This window comes from Mesoplodon bidens, assembly GCF_964165515.1.
Source record: "Mesoplodon bidens genome assembly, chromosome: 8".
Taxonomy (NCBI): Eukaryota; Metazoa; Chordata; class Mammalia; order Artiodactyla; family Ziphiidae; genus Mesoplodon; species Mesoplodon bidens.
The window spans coordinates 13681909-13701223 of NC_138165.1; the positions used below are offsets into that span (position 1 = coordinate 13681909).

At 54.7% G+C, this 19315-nt stretch overlaps 2 protein-coding genes across 3 annotated transcripts in view; both read right to left on the bottom strand.

Annotated features, from left to right (window-relative positions):
* Nucleotides 1–19315, bottom strand: part of ARHGEF4 (Rho guanine nucleotide exchange factor 4) — a gene marked incomplete at its 5' end in the record, with an annotated part of 148824 nt that overhangs the window by 4701 nt on the left and 124808 nt on the right. Inside the window, 6 exons of the mRNA XM_081242521.1 lie at nucleotides 296–425; nucleotides 761–993; nucleotides 2691–2870; nucleotides 2947–3123; nucleotides 4136–4315; nucleotides 15260–15399. Of these exons, the coding sequence (XP_081098647.1) occupies nucleotides 296–425; nucleotides 761–993; nucleotides 2691–2870; nucleotides 2947–3123; nucleotides 4136–4315; nucleotides 15260–15399 (1040 nt within the window). The remainder of the gene's footprint in view (nucleotides 1–295; nucleotides 426–760; nucleotides 994–2690; nucleotides 2871–2946; nucleotides 3124–4135; nucleotides 4316–15259; nucleotides 15400–19315) is intronic.
* On the bottom strand, nucleotides 4241–8572 carry SMIM39 (small integral membrane protein 39). Of its 2 annotated transcripts, XR_014016462.1 has the most exons (3): nucleotides 8234–8572; nucleotides 7575–7713; nucleotides 4306–4315 (listed from the first exon to the last, which is right to left on the bottom strand). XR_014016462.1 is itself a non-coding variant. In XM_081241967.1 (2 exons), exon 1 carries the CDS (start codon nucleotides 8410–8412, stop codon nucleotides 8242–8244), a length of 171 nt encoding a protein of 56 aa, XP_081098093.1. In that variant the 5' UTR covers nucleotides 8413–8572; the 3' UTR covers nucleotides 4241–4315; nucleotides 8234–8241. The 2 variants fall into 2 exon arrangements, 1 of the variants encoding a protein (XP_081098093.1); XM_081241967.1 differs by lacking the exon at nucleotides 7575–7713 and having other exon boundaries at nucleotides 4241–4315.

Sequence of the window (19315 nt, forward strand, 5' to 3'; positions counted from 1 at the left end):
CTGGCTGGCTGCACCCTGAGAGGAGCATGTGGCATTTTACACGTGCCCTGAGCTCTTCACCAGGAGGGAGGCCAGCAGGCCTGCTCTGGGAGCAGCGCTCACGGCCTGGGGCTCGGACATGGGCCGGGCTGGCCCGGCAGAGCCCCAGCTCTCCCTCCTGACACTAGCTTCTGTTTGCTGGCTCCCAGGAGCACGGTCCCCTGCTTCAGCGCCCTCCTAGGTTTCTCAGGGGCGATTATGGTTTTAGAGCCAAGGCCAAGCCCCACGGTATTTTCTGGGGGTGTTGGGCCCTCACCTCCCAGTCCTCTATGGAACTCTGCCACTGAGCGATCTTGTCGATGTTTTCAAGTCTCCGTTTCCGCTCGTTGATGAGCTGGGCCACGTTCTTCATGGCATGTAAGGCAGCTTCCACGTCCTTGAAATCCCTGGGGCGGAACAGAGGTGGAAGAGGGCTTATGAGATCAAGAGCAGAGAAGGGCTGGGAGCCTCCTGGAGCCCCCCCCCGTGGAGCTGTTTCCCTCTGGGGCTGTGCCCTTGGGCCATTTCTCCCCCCGTCAAGTGCATACCCCCATCTTCTCCATAAACAAGGCACAGAGCCGAACGCAGTCTCCTGTTCAACGTCACTCAGCCCAGCCCCTCACGGCAAGGACGGCTCCTGAAGGCTGGGATCGTACGTTTCGGTCTGTGCCGTCACCCCAGCGCCCGCAGCAGTGCCCAGCACACCCTACGCCTCCCCGGACCTCCCCCGGCAGCCTCCTACCTGTGCTGGGGGTGCGTGTACTTGAGCAGCTCGGCCAGCTGCAGCGGGTACTTGCAGATCTTCTGCACGGGCGTCAGCAGGAAGCCGTCCAGGGAGAGGCCGATCATCTGCTGCAGCAGCCGGCAGGCCTCGAAGAAGTACACGTACTTGCTGAGCTTGGCGAGGCGCGAGAGCTCCACGCAGGCGTTGGGGTGGTTGTTGCAGTACTCGGAGTAGATCTGGAAATCCGCTTGCTGTGGGCAACACAGCTGGAGGTGAGGACGGCTGCCTCCTGCCCCCCCCCGCCCCCCCGCCCAGGCCACGGGCAGTGTGGGGGAGGGGGCGGGGGAGGGAGGCAGCTCAGGGAGCCCAGGCTCTGTCTACCTACGTCTCTGGGCACAAGCCACGCAGAACCGTGCCCAGGGACGTGAAAGATCCCAGAAAACTCAGGCATGCGCGTGCCCGTCGCCACCTAGCTTTCTCTGCAGGGCCCTCAGCAGATACTTGGACAGTATGCCAGGTTTCTGGGTAAAATCGATGATACTGATAAGGAAGGGATACCACGGCCCAAAAGGAGAGCGAGGGAGATTAAGAGAGATCCCGACGGCTGTGCCTCCCGAGCTGTCTTCCTCCTCAGCCCAGGGTTTTGCTTCTTCCTCACAAAGCTCTGGCCTCACATCTGAAGACAGCCGCTGTCAAAACTCTACTCAACACCATGTGACAGAGGTATATCCACGTTGCGCGTGTGTTGTACGGGAGACTACTGTGCCTGTCTTTGTGTGTAACTTTCCTCTACCTGGAGCCAGAGGGAGACCTAGGTCTGACCTAGGACTTCGTGGACTTGGGTGGGAAAGCAGGGTAGCGGCAGCTGGCTGCCTGGCAGGCTACTGTGACAGCCCCACCGGGTAAGGCTGACGGCGTGCCTGTTAGACACGCCCTGTTTCCCATCCCCCTGTCACAACTCTGCCTGATGAGTAATTTGGGACCCAAATTCCCACACTCACTCAGGTACCCAGACCCACCACCTGCTTCTGAGGTCACCCTCCTCAGCTTTCCTCCTGCCCCTGGAGAGGGGTGGAAGGGCCTCCCCATCCCCCCACTGCTAGTAGTCGGAAAGGAGCCCAGGTTGTCCTTGATGGGCTGAGCTAGGTATCCTCTACTCGGCCCCACGTGACTGCCACAGGAGAGGGAAAAAAACAAGGAGGGGGCTTCCCCGGTGGCGCAGTCGTTGAGAATCTGCCTGCTAATGCAGGGGACACGGGTTCGGGCCCTGGTCTGGGAGGATCCTGGAGCGGCTGGGCCCGTGAGCCACAGCTACTGAGCCTGCGCGTCTGGAGCCTGTGCTCCGCAACGAGAGAGGCCGCGACAGTGAGAGGCCTGCGTACCGCGATGAAGAGTGGCCCCCGCTTGCCACAACTAGAGAAAGCCCTCGTACAGAAATGAAGACCCAACACAGCCAAAAAAATTAATTAATAAACTCCTACCCCCAACATCTTCTTTAAAAAAAAAGAAAAAAAGAACAAGGAGTCCACCTAGCCCAGACGAGTCCAATGAACCTGGGCTAAATGTCAACTGGCATTTAGAGTGGAAGTAAGAACTAATCCAACCTCAGTTCCAGTGTGCTCACGGTAAGAGGAATCCCAGCATTCGCTAGGAACAGCCCTTGGGGTGTTCAGCAGGCGGCCCAGCCCACCTCTGTGCCAAGCAGATCCTTTCCGGGGCCAAAGCCGAGGCCCGCCTGCTCCAAGGAGCCTTCTGCAGCTTGGTTTGCCCACCTCACCCCACCCGGACCCCCAGAAGCAGAGACACTTCTACAGCAGAGTGGAAGGGTGACAGCGGTCTGGGCCAGGGAGGGTGGCGCAGGGCAGAGAGCCCCCAGCAGAGACGGGGGGTCAGGGGCTACTGCACACGGGGAGGGCCTCGGGGGCGGGGTCCCGGGGCGGCTGCTCACGTGTTCCAGGAAGCAGGCGCCCAGCTCGCTCAGGTGTGGCCGCTCCCGGTTGAACTTTTGTTCCAGCGCCTTCACGAAGGCCTTCTGGCACCGGTAGATGTCCTCGATGTTCCCGAAGATGGTTCGCAGCTGCTCCTCGCTGAACATGTCCACGCGCTTGCGACACTGCCGGAGGTAGCCCTGGGGGCGCGGCGGCCAGGCTCACCGCGGGTCCCCTCCGCCCCCGCCCCGCCAGCCCGCCTGCCGCGAGCCTCACCTCGCAGATGTCGCGCAGGTGCCTGATGTAGTCCCGCTCGGTGCTGAGGATCTCGTTGATGACGTTGGTCCGCATCTGGTCCTTGCTGCTCTGCGCCTCGGCCCCGCCGTCCCCGGCCCCGCTGCGCCCGGCCCCCAGCGCCGCGTCGTCCGCGGGCTCGTCCTGGTTCACCCGCAGCTGCAGGCAACGCGGCCGGTCAGCGTCCCTCGGGGGTCAGCGCCCTGCATCCCACACGACGGCGGCGGCGGGGAGCTGAGGTTCGGAGGACCCACCGGACCGCAGGGGCAGGAAGCCGCTCCGTCACCCGCACAGCGCCCGTCACCCGCACAGCGCCCGCAGGGACAGGGGACGCCGGGTCCGAAGGCGCCCCGCCCCCCGTCCTCCCCCTTACATTCTGCTCCGCGAGGCATGGTGCTCGGAACCGGGCACAGGCTCACTACAGGGGCTCGGAACCAGCGCCTGCTCATACTGGGCCCTCTAGGGGCTGTGAAGGAAGCAGACGGGTGATGTGGCCTTGCCAGCTCTGGGACTGTAACTAGGAAAGGCTCCGGGTGCAGAGAGCGCTGTTCCTCCGGGAGGTCTGGGGCAGGAGAAGCACTCCCCACCCACGGCCCTCTGCCTGGTTTGGAGGCTGCGCCTGGATTCCTTCCCTGGAGACCAAAGGCTGCCTTAGGTCTGGGTTCGCTCCCGTGATCTCTTGGGTTAAAGACTTAGCTTGTCCCTGCCACAGTTTCCTCAGGCTCCCAGATCCCAGGACTGTTGGGAAAGTTAGAACTGAGATGCCCCGCGCAGATGGTCTGCACAGCGCTTTGGAGATGCCTGGGAAGCCCAGCTGGCTGTGGCGGCTGTGCTCTAACACGCAGACACCCCCCCCACCCCGCCCACCCGCGCCCAGAGGGGACCACATTTCTGACCCGTTCTTCTCTGGCCGCTGAGGACTCCTGGAGGGGGGAGGGGCAGGGGCAGGGTTGGAGTTGGTGGCGCAGGAGGAAACCTGTGTCTCGATTCCCAGGCTGGGCTTCCCGACACCCACCCGTCCGCCCAGCCCCCAGCCTGCAGTCCCAGCGCAGCTATGAGTGGGAGGTCCACGCGCAGCACCTCAGACCCCAGAGCAGTTTCAGGCTTGCACCGCTGAGCAGAGCCAGCTGCCTCTTTACGGGGCTAGGAGAAGCTCAGGCCAGTGCCGTACCCGCACAAAGCTTGCTGGAAACCAGCCCTCGCCGTCAGCGACCCGGCCCCACCACCACTCTCTGTTGGTGGCATCCATTACTTCGATGACGTCCCCGGCGTTGAAGCCCAGTTCCTGGTCATCCATGGTGACATGGTCCCAGAGTGCTTCAGCACAGACCACACTGCCATCGCTGATGAGCTGTGGAGAGAACCAGGGAGGGCAGGTCACGGGGGTGAGGGGGCTCCTGCCCTCTGCCCCCCGCCCCTGGGAAGGGGGGATCCTGACTCGTGGCACAGAGGGGCGGACGGAGGCTCCCTCTGAGCCAGCCGCTCTTCGGGGGGCAGGGCTGTTGTGCCCAGGGCATGTCTAGACTGGCGGTGAACTTGATCCTGGATTGCTGGAATCCTGGGGAGCCGCAGAATCTGAGGGCGAGCATGCTGCTCCCTCCCGTGCACAGGGCACACCTTCCTCCCGTCCCCCCTGGGCCGTGATTAAACTATTGCCTCTCAGCTTCCCCCCAGTGTCTCTGCTGTGCTCCGTGATGCTGGCCTGAGGCACTGCCGGCTGCATCTCTGCTTGTGCCGGCTGTCCCCTGCGGCATCGGAGGGGACCTGAGAACTGGAGAGGGAGGGGGCTTGCTCCTTCCTGGTGGCTTCCTGTGGGCCTGCAGTATACCACCTGATTAGCAGCAAACACCGCCCCCCCAGGTCTGCTGGTGCCCAGCCACTGCAGTAGCTGGATCCGGTCTGCAGTGTTTTTTTGAACGCTTGCAGAGCCAGTCTCGACCCCCTCGGCACCAGCTGAGCAGAACCCCTCCTCAGAGTCCTAGGCCTCCAGCTCACAGAATTCTCAGTTGTAATTATTCCAGTCTATTTCCTTCATTCCCCAGCTCTAGAGAGGAAGGAACATCTCGCAGTTGCCACCTCTGTAACAGGAACCTCAGGGCTGCTCCTGAGCACTTAGTGACTGAGTCACCCACTTTATACCTGGCTGACAAGTCTCTATATTAATTTCTCTCTCCGGAAATGACTGGCGTGGTTCCTCCCTCCCGCATGATCAGAAATCGCGGTAGGACGGATGCTCCCCTCCCAGGCAGCCCTTGTGCTCAGAGCTCCGGTTTGCACTGGGCTGACTCCTTCCTGCTCGTGTAACGTGGGCTCAGTGTCTACTCCGTGAATGACGAGTGGCTCTGTGAGCTTCGGGCAGGAGGAGCAGTGGGCTGGGGGCTGCCCAGGAGGTGAGGTTCGTGCCCCTCTCTACTGGGACCAGCTGTCGGCTCTGATTGTCACAGACCTGGGCTGGCTCTTTGGCTAAGCAGTCAAGGCCTTGGGGCATCACCAGGCAGGGCCTCTGTGCTGTTTCCTCCTCTGGAGGAAATTGACCCCCCTCCTCTGGGGGGTCACTTGTCTCCACGGCACCCCAAAGGGACAGGGTGAGAAGCGGGGGGGTGTGCTTGGGTACTGGAGCCCACTCAGGCTGGGCCCTTCCTCCAGGATAGGGCCTGAGAAAGCACGTTCACAAACCACCATGAGGTTCTTCATGTTTTCTTGGGTTTAAACCCGCGCCAAACCCCGGTGAAACCACTCTTCAGAATAATCCACAGCTTATGTGTACACATCCTCACAGCAGCAGCTGTTCAAGGGCTGCAGATTCCCGTGGCCCACCCAGGGGCCCTGGGCAGAGAGCACTGGGCTAATCCTGGGGGCTGCAGGCCTCCTCAAGAGACCACTGTACTCATCCCAGCTAAGAAGACCTACTACGGGCTTGTCCTCTTCTGCAGGGAGAAACCTCCGGGCTGCAGTGCGGCCAGGATGAGACCAGAGGATTCAGCGAGGCCACGTGAGAAGAGCTGGCCAGCTGCAGCCCGGGAGCAGGCATCAGGCTGGGCGGCCCACAGCCGGCACATGGGCACAAGCAGGCTGCCACCCAGCCCTCAGAGGATCTGGCCCTAGACCAAGAGGAAGCGGAGTGGCTCAGAGGTGGTGTAGTTGAGCCAATGAGGACGTGGCTGCAGGTGAACATTCCCGTACAGGGACAGGGACCAAGGGTGAGTTGGCCCATCAGGATGGAGACTATTTGGGAAGGCTTGTATGTTCTGAGTACTGAGTTACGGAGACTGGGGAGGGTTCACCCCTGGAGCCGCTTTCGTAACCTGAGGTTTGAATCTGGCAGGGAACAAAACTTCTGGTTGATTAAGCTTTGTAGTTTTGATCCTGGGGAAGTGGGTGTTCTGAGACTCCCTGTTCCTGCAAGCACCTGCCAGTGCACATTCACAGGCCGGCTAATGGGATGCTACGCTCTGATCTCGTGAGAACAATCTGCTAGATCGCAGGCGGATGCCGTCCATCCTCAGGTCACACGAGCTGCATGCGCTAGTCTCCAGGACAGCATGGAGGTAGTCCCCACTGCTAGAGCCCAGGCAGGGAGGAAGCACTGCAGACACACCCCACACAGCCCAGCTTCTGACCAGTTCCCTTCCCAGGTTAGTCCCACATGATATTAATCAGGTCAGGCATCTCCCCCTGTCCCCACCTTCCCTCAAATGAGCCCTGAGCAAAATCCCCGCTTGCATGGCCCAGTGCCTCCTGCCTGCCCCCGCTTTATTCTGCCAGCCTTTGCGGAGAGGTGTGGGTCCTCCGCAGGTGGTCTCCTGCTCAGCTTTGGGAAGGGCTCCAGGTGTGGGGCAAAGAGGCAGGCTTCCCAGAGAGACCAGGATTCCTTACACCTTTATGGACAAGCCCCCATACCCATCCTGACCAGTCACCTAGAAGCCCCTGATGGCAAGGGGTAGGGTAGGGTGACCTTTGTCACTTCTTTGTCCCAGCGACTTGCTGGGCACAGGGGACTTGATAGACACACAGCCATGAGCAACTCCCCTGATATCCCTGTGCCTCGGTCCCCATCAGAACCCAGAGTAACAGTGTGCTCTACCTGGGTCACCAAGCTCCCGTGTAGATCCACAAATAGGAGGTGCTCAGACAAGATACAGCTATGACGTTAACCATTTATGTGACGTCACTAAGAAAAGATGTAGCTCCAAGAGGTAAGAGACGCATTCTACTTTCAGGACAGCCCGGAGGCTGCCAGGGCCGGTGATGGGTGGGTTTTTGGACAGAGGCCCTTCCTGGCACTCTGTCTGAGGTGCAGCTGCACTGAAGCCAAAACTCAGGCTGGGCAGGCCCAGGGGCGAGGGTTCCGGGCTCCCTCCTGGCCTGGCAGTGGGGGGCATACGCTGGCTCTGAGGTATGTATGGGGTGCTTATGTAGAGGCAGGTGGGGGACTGTCCCGGACGGCGGGGGGCAATTTCAGGACGAAGACAAGCCAGGGACAGGGTGCTGGATCCCCTCTTGTGCCTCTGAGAGTTTGACAGGGCTGGGGAAGCCAGGCTCTGCCTGAAAGCGCCCCTGATGACCACCCAGCACCCTCCCCACCCTGCCCCACCTCCCAGCTGCCTCACACATGCACGCTGGTGGAGGAGTCCACGCCGACCGTCTGGGAACACGACGCAGATCCCACGGGCCTCCGCGCACGCAGCCCAGGGGTGCCCACCTGCAAGGGGCAGGGTGGGGGGCGGCCGTGCCTGCAGTGGGGGCACACTGACGGAGACCACTTATCTAACACCTAAAGTGGGAAAAGCAACTGCAGGCAGCATAAGCAGAGGAGCCCACTCATCCTCAGACACCTCTCAACCCGCACAGAAAGGCATGTCCAGATCCGCTCACACGGTGGTCACATGCGCAAGGTTCCCTGACAACCAGACAGCCGCGGCCACAGCTGCATCTGCACCCTTAGTCACACTCACTCACACACACACACACACACACACACACACACACACACACACACACACACACACACACACACACGACAGACGTTAAGGACCCCATGGCACATATGTCACCGCGCCCCTGAGTCACCCACCCGGCCGTGCCCCGGGGGACGCGCACACAGACGGGCCCCAGCGCACGGGTTTGAGGGGTGGGCCTCCCCTCGTGGGGCGGTGCGGGGCTCGCGGGGCCCCGCCTCGGGCAGCTGGGGGCTGGGGCGGCCACAGCCGGAGCCGGGCGGCAGGAAAGACGCGCAGCGGCGGAGGGGGCTCACGCCGGCGCCACTCACCCCGGTGGTCAGCGGAAGGCCAGCAGGAATATCAGCACGACATTGATGAGCACGAGCAGCGCCAGCACGGCGAAGACCACCACGCGCTGGGCGCCGGGGGGCAGGTTGCAGCGCAGGAGGGCGCGCAGGACGCTCCCGGGCGGCGCTGGGCGGTGCCGGGACTGCGGGGCCCTGGCCATGGCGCCCAGCCTCCCGGCTCCGCGCGCCCCGGGATCCCGCCGCGACAGGGCGGCCGCGGGGCTGCCGGAGCGCCCAGAGCGGGGGCGGAGCCGCCGCGCTCCCCGGGCCGGAGCTTCTCCCTCGCCGCGCGCGCCGCGTCCCCCAAGACCCGGCCCAGCGACCCGGCCGCCAGCGGGGGGCAGGGCTGGGGGCGGGGCCGAGCCGGGCCGGGCGGTTCCCTCCTGCGCCGCGTTCGGCCCGGGGCGCCTCCTCCCGAGGGGTCTCCGCGGTCCTGGCTCCGCGCGGGCCGGGCGCATAGATGACCACGGTGGTGACCACGGTGGCGCTTGGGGTTCCGGGGGCCAGGGGTTCTGAGTCCTAACACCAAGGGCTGCCCTTGGCCCCGACAGCACAGACGAGTAAATGCAGCTCTGAAAGGTCGATTTGCTCTGTCATAAACTCGCCCAGGAATTTGAACTCTGGACAGACGGGCGCGGATCCTTGCTGAGATGCTCCAGAAAGGCCCTGACTCGGGACCTCTCCTACTGACCTTGCCCATCAGAGCGGCATTTTGTTCCTATGGGAAAGCAGCTGGCTTCTTCAGCCGCTAACCCTCCCTCCCCAGTTTCACTGAGGTATGATTGACAAAAATTGTATATATTTAAGGCGTACGACTTGATATTTGATTGTATCAAGTCACTGTAAAATGACCACCACAATCAAGCCACTGTGGTGGCTGGATGACCATTTCCATCTCCTCACAGAGTTACCATTTTGTCTGTGTGGTGAGACCACTTTGAGAACTAACCACTCAACAAATTTCAAGCACAATACAGTATTGTTAACAATACTCCCCACCCTGTACGTGAGATCCCCAGAACTTATTCATCTTGCATAATTAAAACTTTGTACCCTTTGACCAACATCTTCCCGTTTCTCTCTCTCCCAGCCCCTGGCAGCCACTCTCTCAGATTCTGTGAGTTTGACTTTTAGATTACACATATAAGTGCAATCATGCAGTATTTGTCTTTCTGTGTCACTTAGCATAATGTCCTCTAGGTTCATCCACCTTGTTGCAAAGGGCAGGATTTCCTTCTTTTTTAAGGTTGAATAATATATATACCACATTTTCCTTCATCCATTCATCCGTTGACGGACACTTCGGTGTTTCCATATCTTGACTATCGTGAATAATGCTGCAGTGAACATGGGAGTGCAAATATCTCTTCAAGATCCTGATTTCATTTCCTTTGGATATACACCCAGAAATGGGATTGCTGGAGCGTATAATAGTTCTATTTGAAATTTTCTGAGGCACTTCCACACTGTTGTCCAAAGTGGTTGCACCAGTTTACATTCCCAGCAACAGTGTGTAAGGGTTTCCTTTTCCCACATCCTCATGAACACTTATCTTTTGTCTTTTTAATAATAGCCATTGTAAGGTGTGAGGTAGTGTCTCATTATGGTTTTGGTTTGCCTTCAACTGATATTTGAATGTCCAGTAACGTTGAGCATTTTCTTTTAAGAGATGTCTATTCAGGTCTCTTTGCCCATTTTTTTTTTTTTTTTTGCGGTACGCGGGCCTCTCACTGCTGTGGCCTCTCCCGTTGCGGAGCACAGGCTCTGGACGTGCAGGCTCAGCGGCCATGGCTCACAGGCCCAGCCGCTTGGTGGCATGTGGGATCCTCCCGGACCGGGGCACGAACCCGTGTCCCCTGCATCGGCAGGCGGACTCTCAACCACTGCGCCACCAGGGAAGCCCTCTTTGCCCATTTTTTTATTGGGTTATTATTATTATTATTTCTGGTTTGTTTTTTGGGTTCTTTTTTTTTTTTTCTATTGAGTTGTGAGTGCCTTAGAGCTTTTGGATATTAACCCTTTATCAGATATATGGTTTGCAAATATATTTTCCCACCCCATAGGTTGCCTTTTCACTCTGTTGATGGTTTCTTTTACTGTGCAAAGCTTTTTAGTTTGATGCAATCCCACTTGTCTATTTTTGCTTTTGCTGCCTGTGCTTTTCAAATGTGTCCTATACAAAAATCACAGCCCAGAACAATGCCAAGAAGCTTTTCCCCTGTTTTCTTCTAGTAGGTTAATGGTTTCAGGTCTTACATTTGAGTCTTTAATGCCATTTTGAGTTGATTATTGAGGGTCCAACTTCATTCTTCTGCACGTGGTTCAGCTTTTGAAAGAAACCCCATGTCAGGTACCTGGGAGTTTCTACTGCCTTCCAGACAGAGCTTGCAACCTTAACCTTGCAGGGCTCAGAGCGCATGTGCAAGCCTGTCACTCCATCCACAGTCACCGAGCCCCTCTGATGTGTCAGGAGACAGCAGCTGGGGGGGCCGAGGAGACTGAAAAGCAGCTCAGAAGTGGGCAGAGGTTTCCAGGCTCCACGCTCAGCTCTGCGGCTCCTGGGGCAGGAGAAGCCCATGGAGCGATTACGTGCAGAGGCTGGGTGTTCCCTTGTGGGTGGCTGTATGTTCAGGCTCTGTGTGTGTGTGCCAGCTCTACATGCATGTGAGTGAGTGGAGACGAGGGTACCTGTGGACGTCACCATCCTGCTGAAGAGTGCAAGTGGATGCTGGGATGTATGTGCGCAGGTGGGTACCTGTGTGTGTGGCAGAGGAGGGTTGGGATGTGTCCAGAGAGGCTGTCTGCCCCCCTCAGATCTGAAGGCTCAGCTGGGCCTATCTGTCTAGTTGGGGGAAAGAGTCTTCTTTTCCTGCCCAGTTCTTCAAAAAACCGGCTCAAGATTTTCTCCCTTCAAGCTCTCGCGAGGATTGTGGGGACTCCCTACCGCCCCAAATCCCAGCACTGGTAAGACTGTGTGACGCCTCTGGTGGGGTGTGGCTCGGACCCCTGACTTGAGTCATTGTGCTCCTGTGGTTGCAGAGCCATCGGACGGAAGGCTGCTCCGGGCTGCTGGCCATGGACACTTGCAGGCCTGGCGCCGGGGTCTCGAGCTGCTCCTGCCCCGTCTCTCGGAGACCTACGTCCGTTTGTCACCCAGCTCAGGGCGCGCGTGAGGGGTCTGGAGCCCTGACCAGTACTGGGCTCCTCCCTGGGGCCGGGGAGGGGGTGCAAGAGCCAGGTCAGGTGTGGGGACAGATAGCCAAGGTCACAGGCACTGGGGAAGGCAGAAACTCCTGGAGAGAGGGTCAGACTGCCTCCAGGAGGGGGTGGTCACAAGCCAGCCTGGCATCCTGCGGTGTTCTCTAAATGCTCCACCAACAAGTGCTGGGAGTAGGTGGGTGGCCAGACTGTTTTCTGTCCTTGGTGACCCCACGGCCTGGTGGGCCGGGCCAGTCCTGCTTCCCACCTGCTGTGCTGGACTAGTTATTGGCAAAGCTCCTTTTACGCTTTAAGCCCCAGGTTGGAGGACAAGCTTTATTCTGTCTGCCCTCTAGGCTGGGTGTCATCTTCTCTCCACAGGAGGATCCAGGAGCTGCCCTCAGTGGCCCCTTGCCCTCCTGGAGCAGGTCTACACACAGGTGTTTGGAGGGGGGCTGGACATTCGAAGGCCCTCAGCTCCGTGCACGAAGTGGGCGGAGCTGAGGGGAAGCCCAGCTCCACATGCGTGCCGTCCTCCAGCACAGCTTGGCCTGGCCCGGAGGGGAGACTGCAATCTGCAGGGCGGTGGCTGGGCGCCAGGAGACCCCAGGCCTGCTGGCTGGGAGCCGGTCCCATCTCACAACTTGGGGTGGTGGGGGGTTAAAAAGAAAAAAGAACAATGTCTTCCAAAGACACTGCCTACTTTCAGCCCTCAAGTCTTCAGAAAAACAATCCCTGGGCTAAGAATGTCCTCAGGCCTGACCTCAGGGGTGACGCCAGCTCAGCAGAGCATGGCTGGAGCTGTGGAAGGCAGGGAGAGGGTGGGAGGGGGGTGAGGAATTGGGCAGACAGGCCCAGGCCTGGACCCAGGTCAGGGGCATCTGGCGGGGACAATACTGAAAGGAGAGGGGACACTTCTGGGCCCTGACGTTAACTCATGCTGCAGGAACTGGACAGTCACAAGGCACGAGGCACAAGTTAGGGGCCAGGGATACAGGATGAACAAGACACTGCGCCCCCTTCTCCTTCCATTGGGGCACATGCAGACGAGGCCAGGTGCCCACACAGACGTGCAGTGCCTGCCGTCACCCCGGCGGTCAGCTCCCGGAAGGCAGGACGACGTCCTCTGCACAGCTCAGTCCCAGACCTGAGACACTGCCCGACGCACACTACACACTCAGTAAATGTGTGTCACATGCATGCAACACACATGCGCACACCTCACACTCAGATCTTCACGTGGTCACCCACGCACGCTCCTCACGTACCCAGGACACAAAAGGGCTTCGCTGCCCCCCTGCATCGCCTGCTCTTCAGGCCAGGTGTGGTTTCGGTTGCCTCCTGCTTAGGAAATTGAAGAGCGATCCCTCCTTAGATCACCAGGAACAAGACAGTGTCCCAATTTAGAACATGACGCCAACGTATTCTTAGAAAATACAAGTGCACGTGTGAGTTTAGAGCAAGCCAGATGCGATTTAGTGTGGACTTCTCTCTGACACGTGTTGCTTCTATTTTCTCCAAGCCTGAAACCGACACTGAGCCCCAGTAAGCCTTCTCGCCTCACATGCACGAGCTGTGCGTGCCAGAGGGGCCGGGCCTGCAGAGCAGGACGTGCTGCTCTCACAAGGCTGGGGGAACCAGCCTGTCGTCGGAGAATCACCTCTTATGTCTCTTTGGAGTTCCTGATAAGGTGAATCTATTTAATGCCGCCAAGGAATCATAATGAATACAGCCTTTCCCGGGTACCCAGTACACTTGGGCACGGTGACTCTCCTACATGCTGGTGGGGCCCAGGGGCCTCATTCACCCAACACAGAGGAAACAGAGGCCCGAGACGGGAATGACCTGCAGCAGGTCCTCCACTAGCCAGCAGCCCAGCCCCTGCCCCATGTCAGCCTTGTATCACTGGAGGGGCTGTGCTGCCTGGCCCGGCCGTCCCCCTCTGTGGCATGCTGCATCCTCACCCCACCCCGGGCGCTCGCCCAGGGTCCAGGGAAGACCAGCACCCTGGGAGCACTGAGGGCTGTAAACACAGGTACAACACCACCACGCTGTCCACTCGGCAACCTCAAATACCAGGCAGGACCTTTGAACCAAACAGGAAACAAATTCTCGAAGCAGCTAAAATAGGTCCTATACAATTCATGGTCTAAATTGCCTTCACTGCCCTTGGCCAGAGCCTCTTTGTTCTTCTAGAGGACTCCTGGCTCTTGGCTTTCCTCATGCAAAGCATCTTAGAATGGACAATTTTTTAAGGGCCAGAAAGGCACCCCCCCACCAGCAGCATGAGGTGATGCACCAGATTCCACTGCCAGGTAGGAGATGAACAGCTATAAAAAGCAGACACAAGAGCTCTAACAACGCAGCACTGATGGCCAATCAGATGACCCCACACCTCTCCAGGGTCCCGGAAAGCTTTATGTTACTATTCCTTCCTCATTACCATCCTCGTCACTGGAGGTCGAGAACCCACCGCGTGCCACGTTACTTACGTTTGTCTGTCCGCCTGTAACTGTACGGTCATCCTATTTTACAGCTCAGCACTCAGAGGACTACCTGCTCAGATCTCGACACCTGGTCGCTGGCAGGGAGGAGCTCCCACCCAGGTGTGAGAGACTCTCCCCCTGCCCCACACGGCCTCCCACCATGGCCGGGCCCCAAGACTGAGGGCGGCTGAATCTTCAAGAAAAAGCAAACCATTCTCCGTGAATTCTGCTCAGATGACATCATTTTGGAGCCCCTTGCATTCAAAATGGTTTATGAGGAGCACTTAAGGAAAGGCTTCGTATATTGGAAAAACCAACTTATTTGGATGTTTATTCCTTATGCGTCATGGATTTTGATGAAATCACTATTTAATGGCTATTTTAAATCATCGTTCAGAGCCGGGCCTGTGAGAAGCGCTGGTGCACTGGTGACTGTCAGGTAAGTAATGAGGACACCACACTCCCAAAGGGCTCCAGAAACGTCAGAAGCTAACTGTTCTGTACACTGATCTCCTCGTGAGGGGAAAATCTTCTGCAAGATCGTGGGCGGTCCGATTCTCGTTTTAATGGAGCAGAAATACATTTATATCATGGCCAAGAGGAGAATGTGGTGCTGTTATGGACATGCGCTCGTGCCAGTTACCTACCACATTATGTTCAACAGCCTTCTCCAAATTAAGTGAAAAAGAAGACGGGCGAAAATAGAAGTATGAGTGAGAAAAACAGAGGAGTGTCCAGGTCTCGAAGTTTCTCCTTCCTTGGAGAATACAAAAGGAGGACTTGGCATGGGGACCAGTTTTGCCTAGATAAAGTTTCGTGCTGATTTCTTCTGCTTAGGTAGGAACAGTAAAAAGTGGTAACATATACTACACAGTTGTCATAGCAACAGCAATACTCTCTGAGCTCTTGGAGTCAATAGGGAAGAAACCACGTGCCTTGCCCAGGTCCTGCCCAGGCAACTGGTTGAGAGGTCAGGGGCTAAGCCCCGGCCTCCCTCCTGCCAAGCAGAGCTTCTTCCATCCAGGACGGCGGCACAGGAGTTACATCACAGGTCCTGGGTACCACACCTGCTATGCTGGGTTCCTTCTAGGCCCCTTGAGGGCAGAGGGGAGGGTCCTGGATTTGACAAGCTCTGCTCGTGGACCCCACATTCTAAAGTGAGAGCCACAGGCTGAAACTGTGTGGAGTGCACGCCGGTGCCACTGTCATCTGCTTGGAACACAGACTGTGGACATCCAGGCCTGCATGAGTGTGCTGAAGTCACCCCGATGGCCAGGCCGTGCGTTCCAGCGCCATCCCTTCACCCATGCAGCCCTGACCCTACCTCGTTGATGGCCAGCTGCTCGCCGCCCCCTCCAGGGTGGCTGTAGTGGTGGCTGGAGCTGTGAACGTCCTCGTACAGGTCCTCCTCACTGCCTGCCTCGTCCGCACGGAGAGCCGTGTCCAGAGCTCCATCAGGGAGGGCTGGAAGGAGAGAGAGAGCAGCTGCTGAAGAGGAGCGAGGGAGGGGACACGCGGAGAAGGAAATGAGCCTTTCCGGGATAAACGCTCCTTCTGTAAGAGGAGGGAGAGGGTCTGGGGGGCCAGGTTCTCGCACCATTCTTGCTGCAAAAACACAGTCTGGTTGAAAAAGTGCACTGGTCGACTTTCACACATCACTGTAAATCACCTGCCATTCAGTCCCCACCAGCTCTGTAAAGAAGGACACACAACTATGGGCCGTGGCATGACACTCGAGTCCCCTCCCGTTGAATTCAATTCAAAACCACTTACCAATGTGTCAGGTATACATAGTATACTTTACCATCCCTCATACATGGCATAAGGCCCTTAAAAATGCTAACAACTTCTTATTAAACATATATATATATATCTCCAAAGAAATATACAGTATATACATGCAAATATTGTTTGAAAATTAATAAAAGGAACACCTGTGGCACTTATCATCCTGTTGTAGAAAATACCAGAATCTTAGAATTCAACCTCCTGTATGTCCTACTCCAATCCCATTCCCCTCTCTCTCCTTCAGAGATATCCAATACTTCAAGCTTTCTGTAAATTATACCCAGGCTGTCTCTGTATTAGCATTTATTTCTGTTGAGTTTTGCACGGTTTGACCTCATATAAATGGAACCATCCAGTAACTTTTCTTCTCTGATTGGCTTTTTTACTCAACAGCTCCTGTAGTTGTGATGATTCAGTCTCCCCGATGCACAGTCTTGCATCTTGTGAGTAGTTGCAGTTTTGCAGGTGCACTGCACTGCTGCAGAACACCGGGTGTTTCCCATGCTGTTGCTGGTACCAATGATGGTGCTGCAGACACACCCCCGTGCCGCCTGGGCATAGGTCGCAGACTTTCTCCCAGAGTTTCCCAGCCTCTTTTTCATTACCGCCCCTGCCCAAAGAGCCTTTTATACATTGTTTTCCTATTGACCCCAATGAAATTTTAATACCACGAATATACTATATATTTTAAAGTCCTGTTGCTCTTTGGAGGATCACAAACCATTGTAATAGCTAAGATGTGCGCCCTCTTGGATGAAACCATTACCTGTGGAGTGAATTCATGCTCCTGGGTATAGACACCTAGGTATGGCATCCCTGGGTCCTGGGTATGCCAAACTGTCCCCTAAGCTATCCTACCAACTTAGACTTCAGACAGTGTGTAGGGATGTTTCCAACTCTACATCCTCCCAACTCTTGGGATGAGCGTTGTCAGTTTCATTTCTGACAGGCCGAGAGGTATGAAATGGGACCTTAGTGCAGTTTTAATTTAAAATTCCTGCTTACTAAATGTGTTGAACATCTTATCTTCTATGTTTATGGGTTATTTCTATTTCCTTTTTCTTTTTTTTTTTTTTTTTTGCGGTACGCGGGCCTCTCACTGTCGCGGCCTCTCCTGCTGCGGAGCACAGGCTCCGGACGCGCAGTCTCAGCGGCCATGGCTCACGGGCCCAGCCGCTCCGCGGCATGTGGGATCTTCCCGGACCGGGGCACAAACCCGTGTCCCCTGCATCGGCAGGCGGACTCTCAACCACTGCGCCACCAGGCAAACCCTGTATTTCCTTTAATGTGAAGTGTCTGTCTATTGAGTGTTTATTTTTAATGTAATCATTAATGTAAAAATATATTTCTATGTATGTATAGTTTATATACATACACTTTCCCCCTCTATTCTGGATACCCATCTGTGCCACAAGTATCATCTCCCTGTTTGTGGCGTGTCTTGTCTCTTTAAAAAAATTTTTTTTTAAATTTTATTTTTGCCTGCGTTGTTTGGGTCTTCATTGCTGTGTGCGGGCTTTCTCTAGTTGTGGCGAGCAGGGGCTACTCTTCATTGCAGTGCGTGGTCTTCTCATTGCAGTGACTTCTCTTGTTGCAGAGCACGGGCTCTAGGTGCGCGGGCTTCAGTAGTCGTGGCTCGCGGGCTCTAGAGCGCAGGCTCAGTAGTTGTGGCGCACAGGATAAGTTGTTCTGCAGCATGTGGGATCTTCCTGGACCAGGGATCAAACCCGTGTCCGCTGCATTGGCAGGCGGATTCTTTAACCACTGTGCCACCAGGGAAGTCCCAAGATGAGGACTCTTTTCTAAAAAAGTGTAACCATAGCACGTATCTAAAACAGATATAGTCTATCGAAAGTTGTCTGTCATACCTTTTCCTCTAAGGCATTAAAAAATCTTTTTATTTTGAAATAACTATACAGTATAGGGTGTTCTGACTCTACTGCAGAGAGGTCCTGTGTCCCCTTCACCTAGTTTTCCCCAATGATTACATTTCATATGACTCCAGGAAACTGCCCTTGGTACAAGACATGTAAATGGTTCTATGTCATTTTATCACCTGTGTAGATTTGTGTAACCTCCACGGCAATCAGTATGTAAGCTTTTGAGGTTGACTTTTTTCACTCAGGCAAATGCCCTTGAGATCCATCCAAGTGGTTGCTTGTATTTTTACTTCATTCCTTTTTATTGCTTACTAGTATTCCATGTAATAAATGTGCACATTTTTTTAAACATTCACCCATTGAAGGACATCCGGGTGGTTTCCAATTTTAGGCTGTTACAAATAAAGCTACTAGGAACTTTTATGTACAGTTTTTTGGGTGGACATAAGTTTTCATTTCTCTGGGATAAATGTGATTGCCCAGGAGTGCAACTGCTGAGTCATATGACAGTTGAATGTTTAGTTTTTTAAGAAACGGCCAAACTGTTTTCCAGAGTGGATGTGCCATTGTACATTCGCACCACAATGTATGAAAGATTCAGTTTCTCAGCATCCTTACCAGCATCTGGTATTGTCGCTATTTTATATTTTAGACATTCTGATAGGTGTATAATAGTATTGCATCTTGGTCTTAATTTGCATTTCCCAAAAGGCAGGTGCTGTGGAACATCTTTTCATGTGCCTATTTACCATTCATATGTCTTCTCTGGTGAGGTATTTCTTCATGTTTTTTGCCTATTTTCTATTTCTATTGTTTATTGTTTTAATGTTGAGATTTGAAAGTTCTGTATATATTCTAGATATGAGTCCTTTGTCAGATATGTGGTTTGCATGTATTGTCTCTCAGTCTGTTGCTTATCTTTTCATCCTCTTAACAAGGATTTCACAGAGCAAAATTTTAAATTTTGATGAAGTTCAATTTATCAAATTTTCCTTTTATGGGTGATGCTTTTGGAGTCACATCTTAGAACTCTTCACCAAATCTTAGTTCCAAAAGATTTTCATTTATGTTTTTTCCTCTAAAACCTTTATAATTTTACCTTTTACACTTAAACCTATGATTCATTTTGAGGTTTTTTGTATAAAATGTGAGATTTAGGTCAAGCTTCATTTTTATTGCCTATGGATGTCCAGTTGTTCCAGCACTATTTCTAAAAAAAAAACTATCTTTCCTCTACTGAATTGTTTCTGCACTTTTGTCAAAAATCAGTTAGCCAAGTGGGGACATTACTATCAATTTTACAGAAATAAAAATAATTATAAGAAAATACTATCAACTGGACTGTTATACACCGACAAATTAGATAAACTAGATTATATGAGTAAATTCTTAGAAAAACACATGTACTAAAACTGACTCAAGGAGAAATAGAAAATCTGAATAGACCTATAATTACCGGGGAAATTGAATCACAAACTTCCCAACAGAGAAAAGCCCAAGATTTTATGGCTTCACTAATGAATTCTACCAAACATTTAAATAACAACTAACATTAATCTTTCTCACATCTTCCAAAATACTGAAGAGGAAGAAATACTTCCTAACTCATTAAAGCCAGACAAAACACTATAAAAAAAGAAAACTGAAGACAAATATCTTTCATAAATATACATGCAAAAATTCTAAACAAAGGATTAGTATACCAGTAAACT

What these genes read in the sequence shown, in the direction of transcription:
- SMIM39 (XM_081241967.1), bottom strand. Translation starts at nt 8,412, where the DNA reads ATGGCCAGGGCCCCGCAGTCCCGGCACCGCCCAGCGCCGCCCGGGAGC.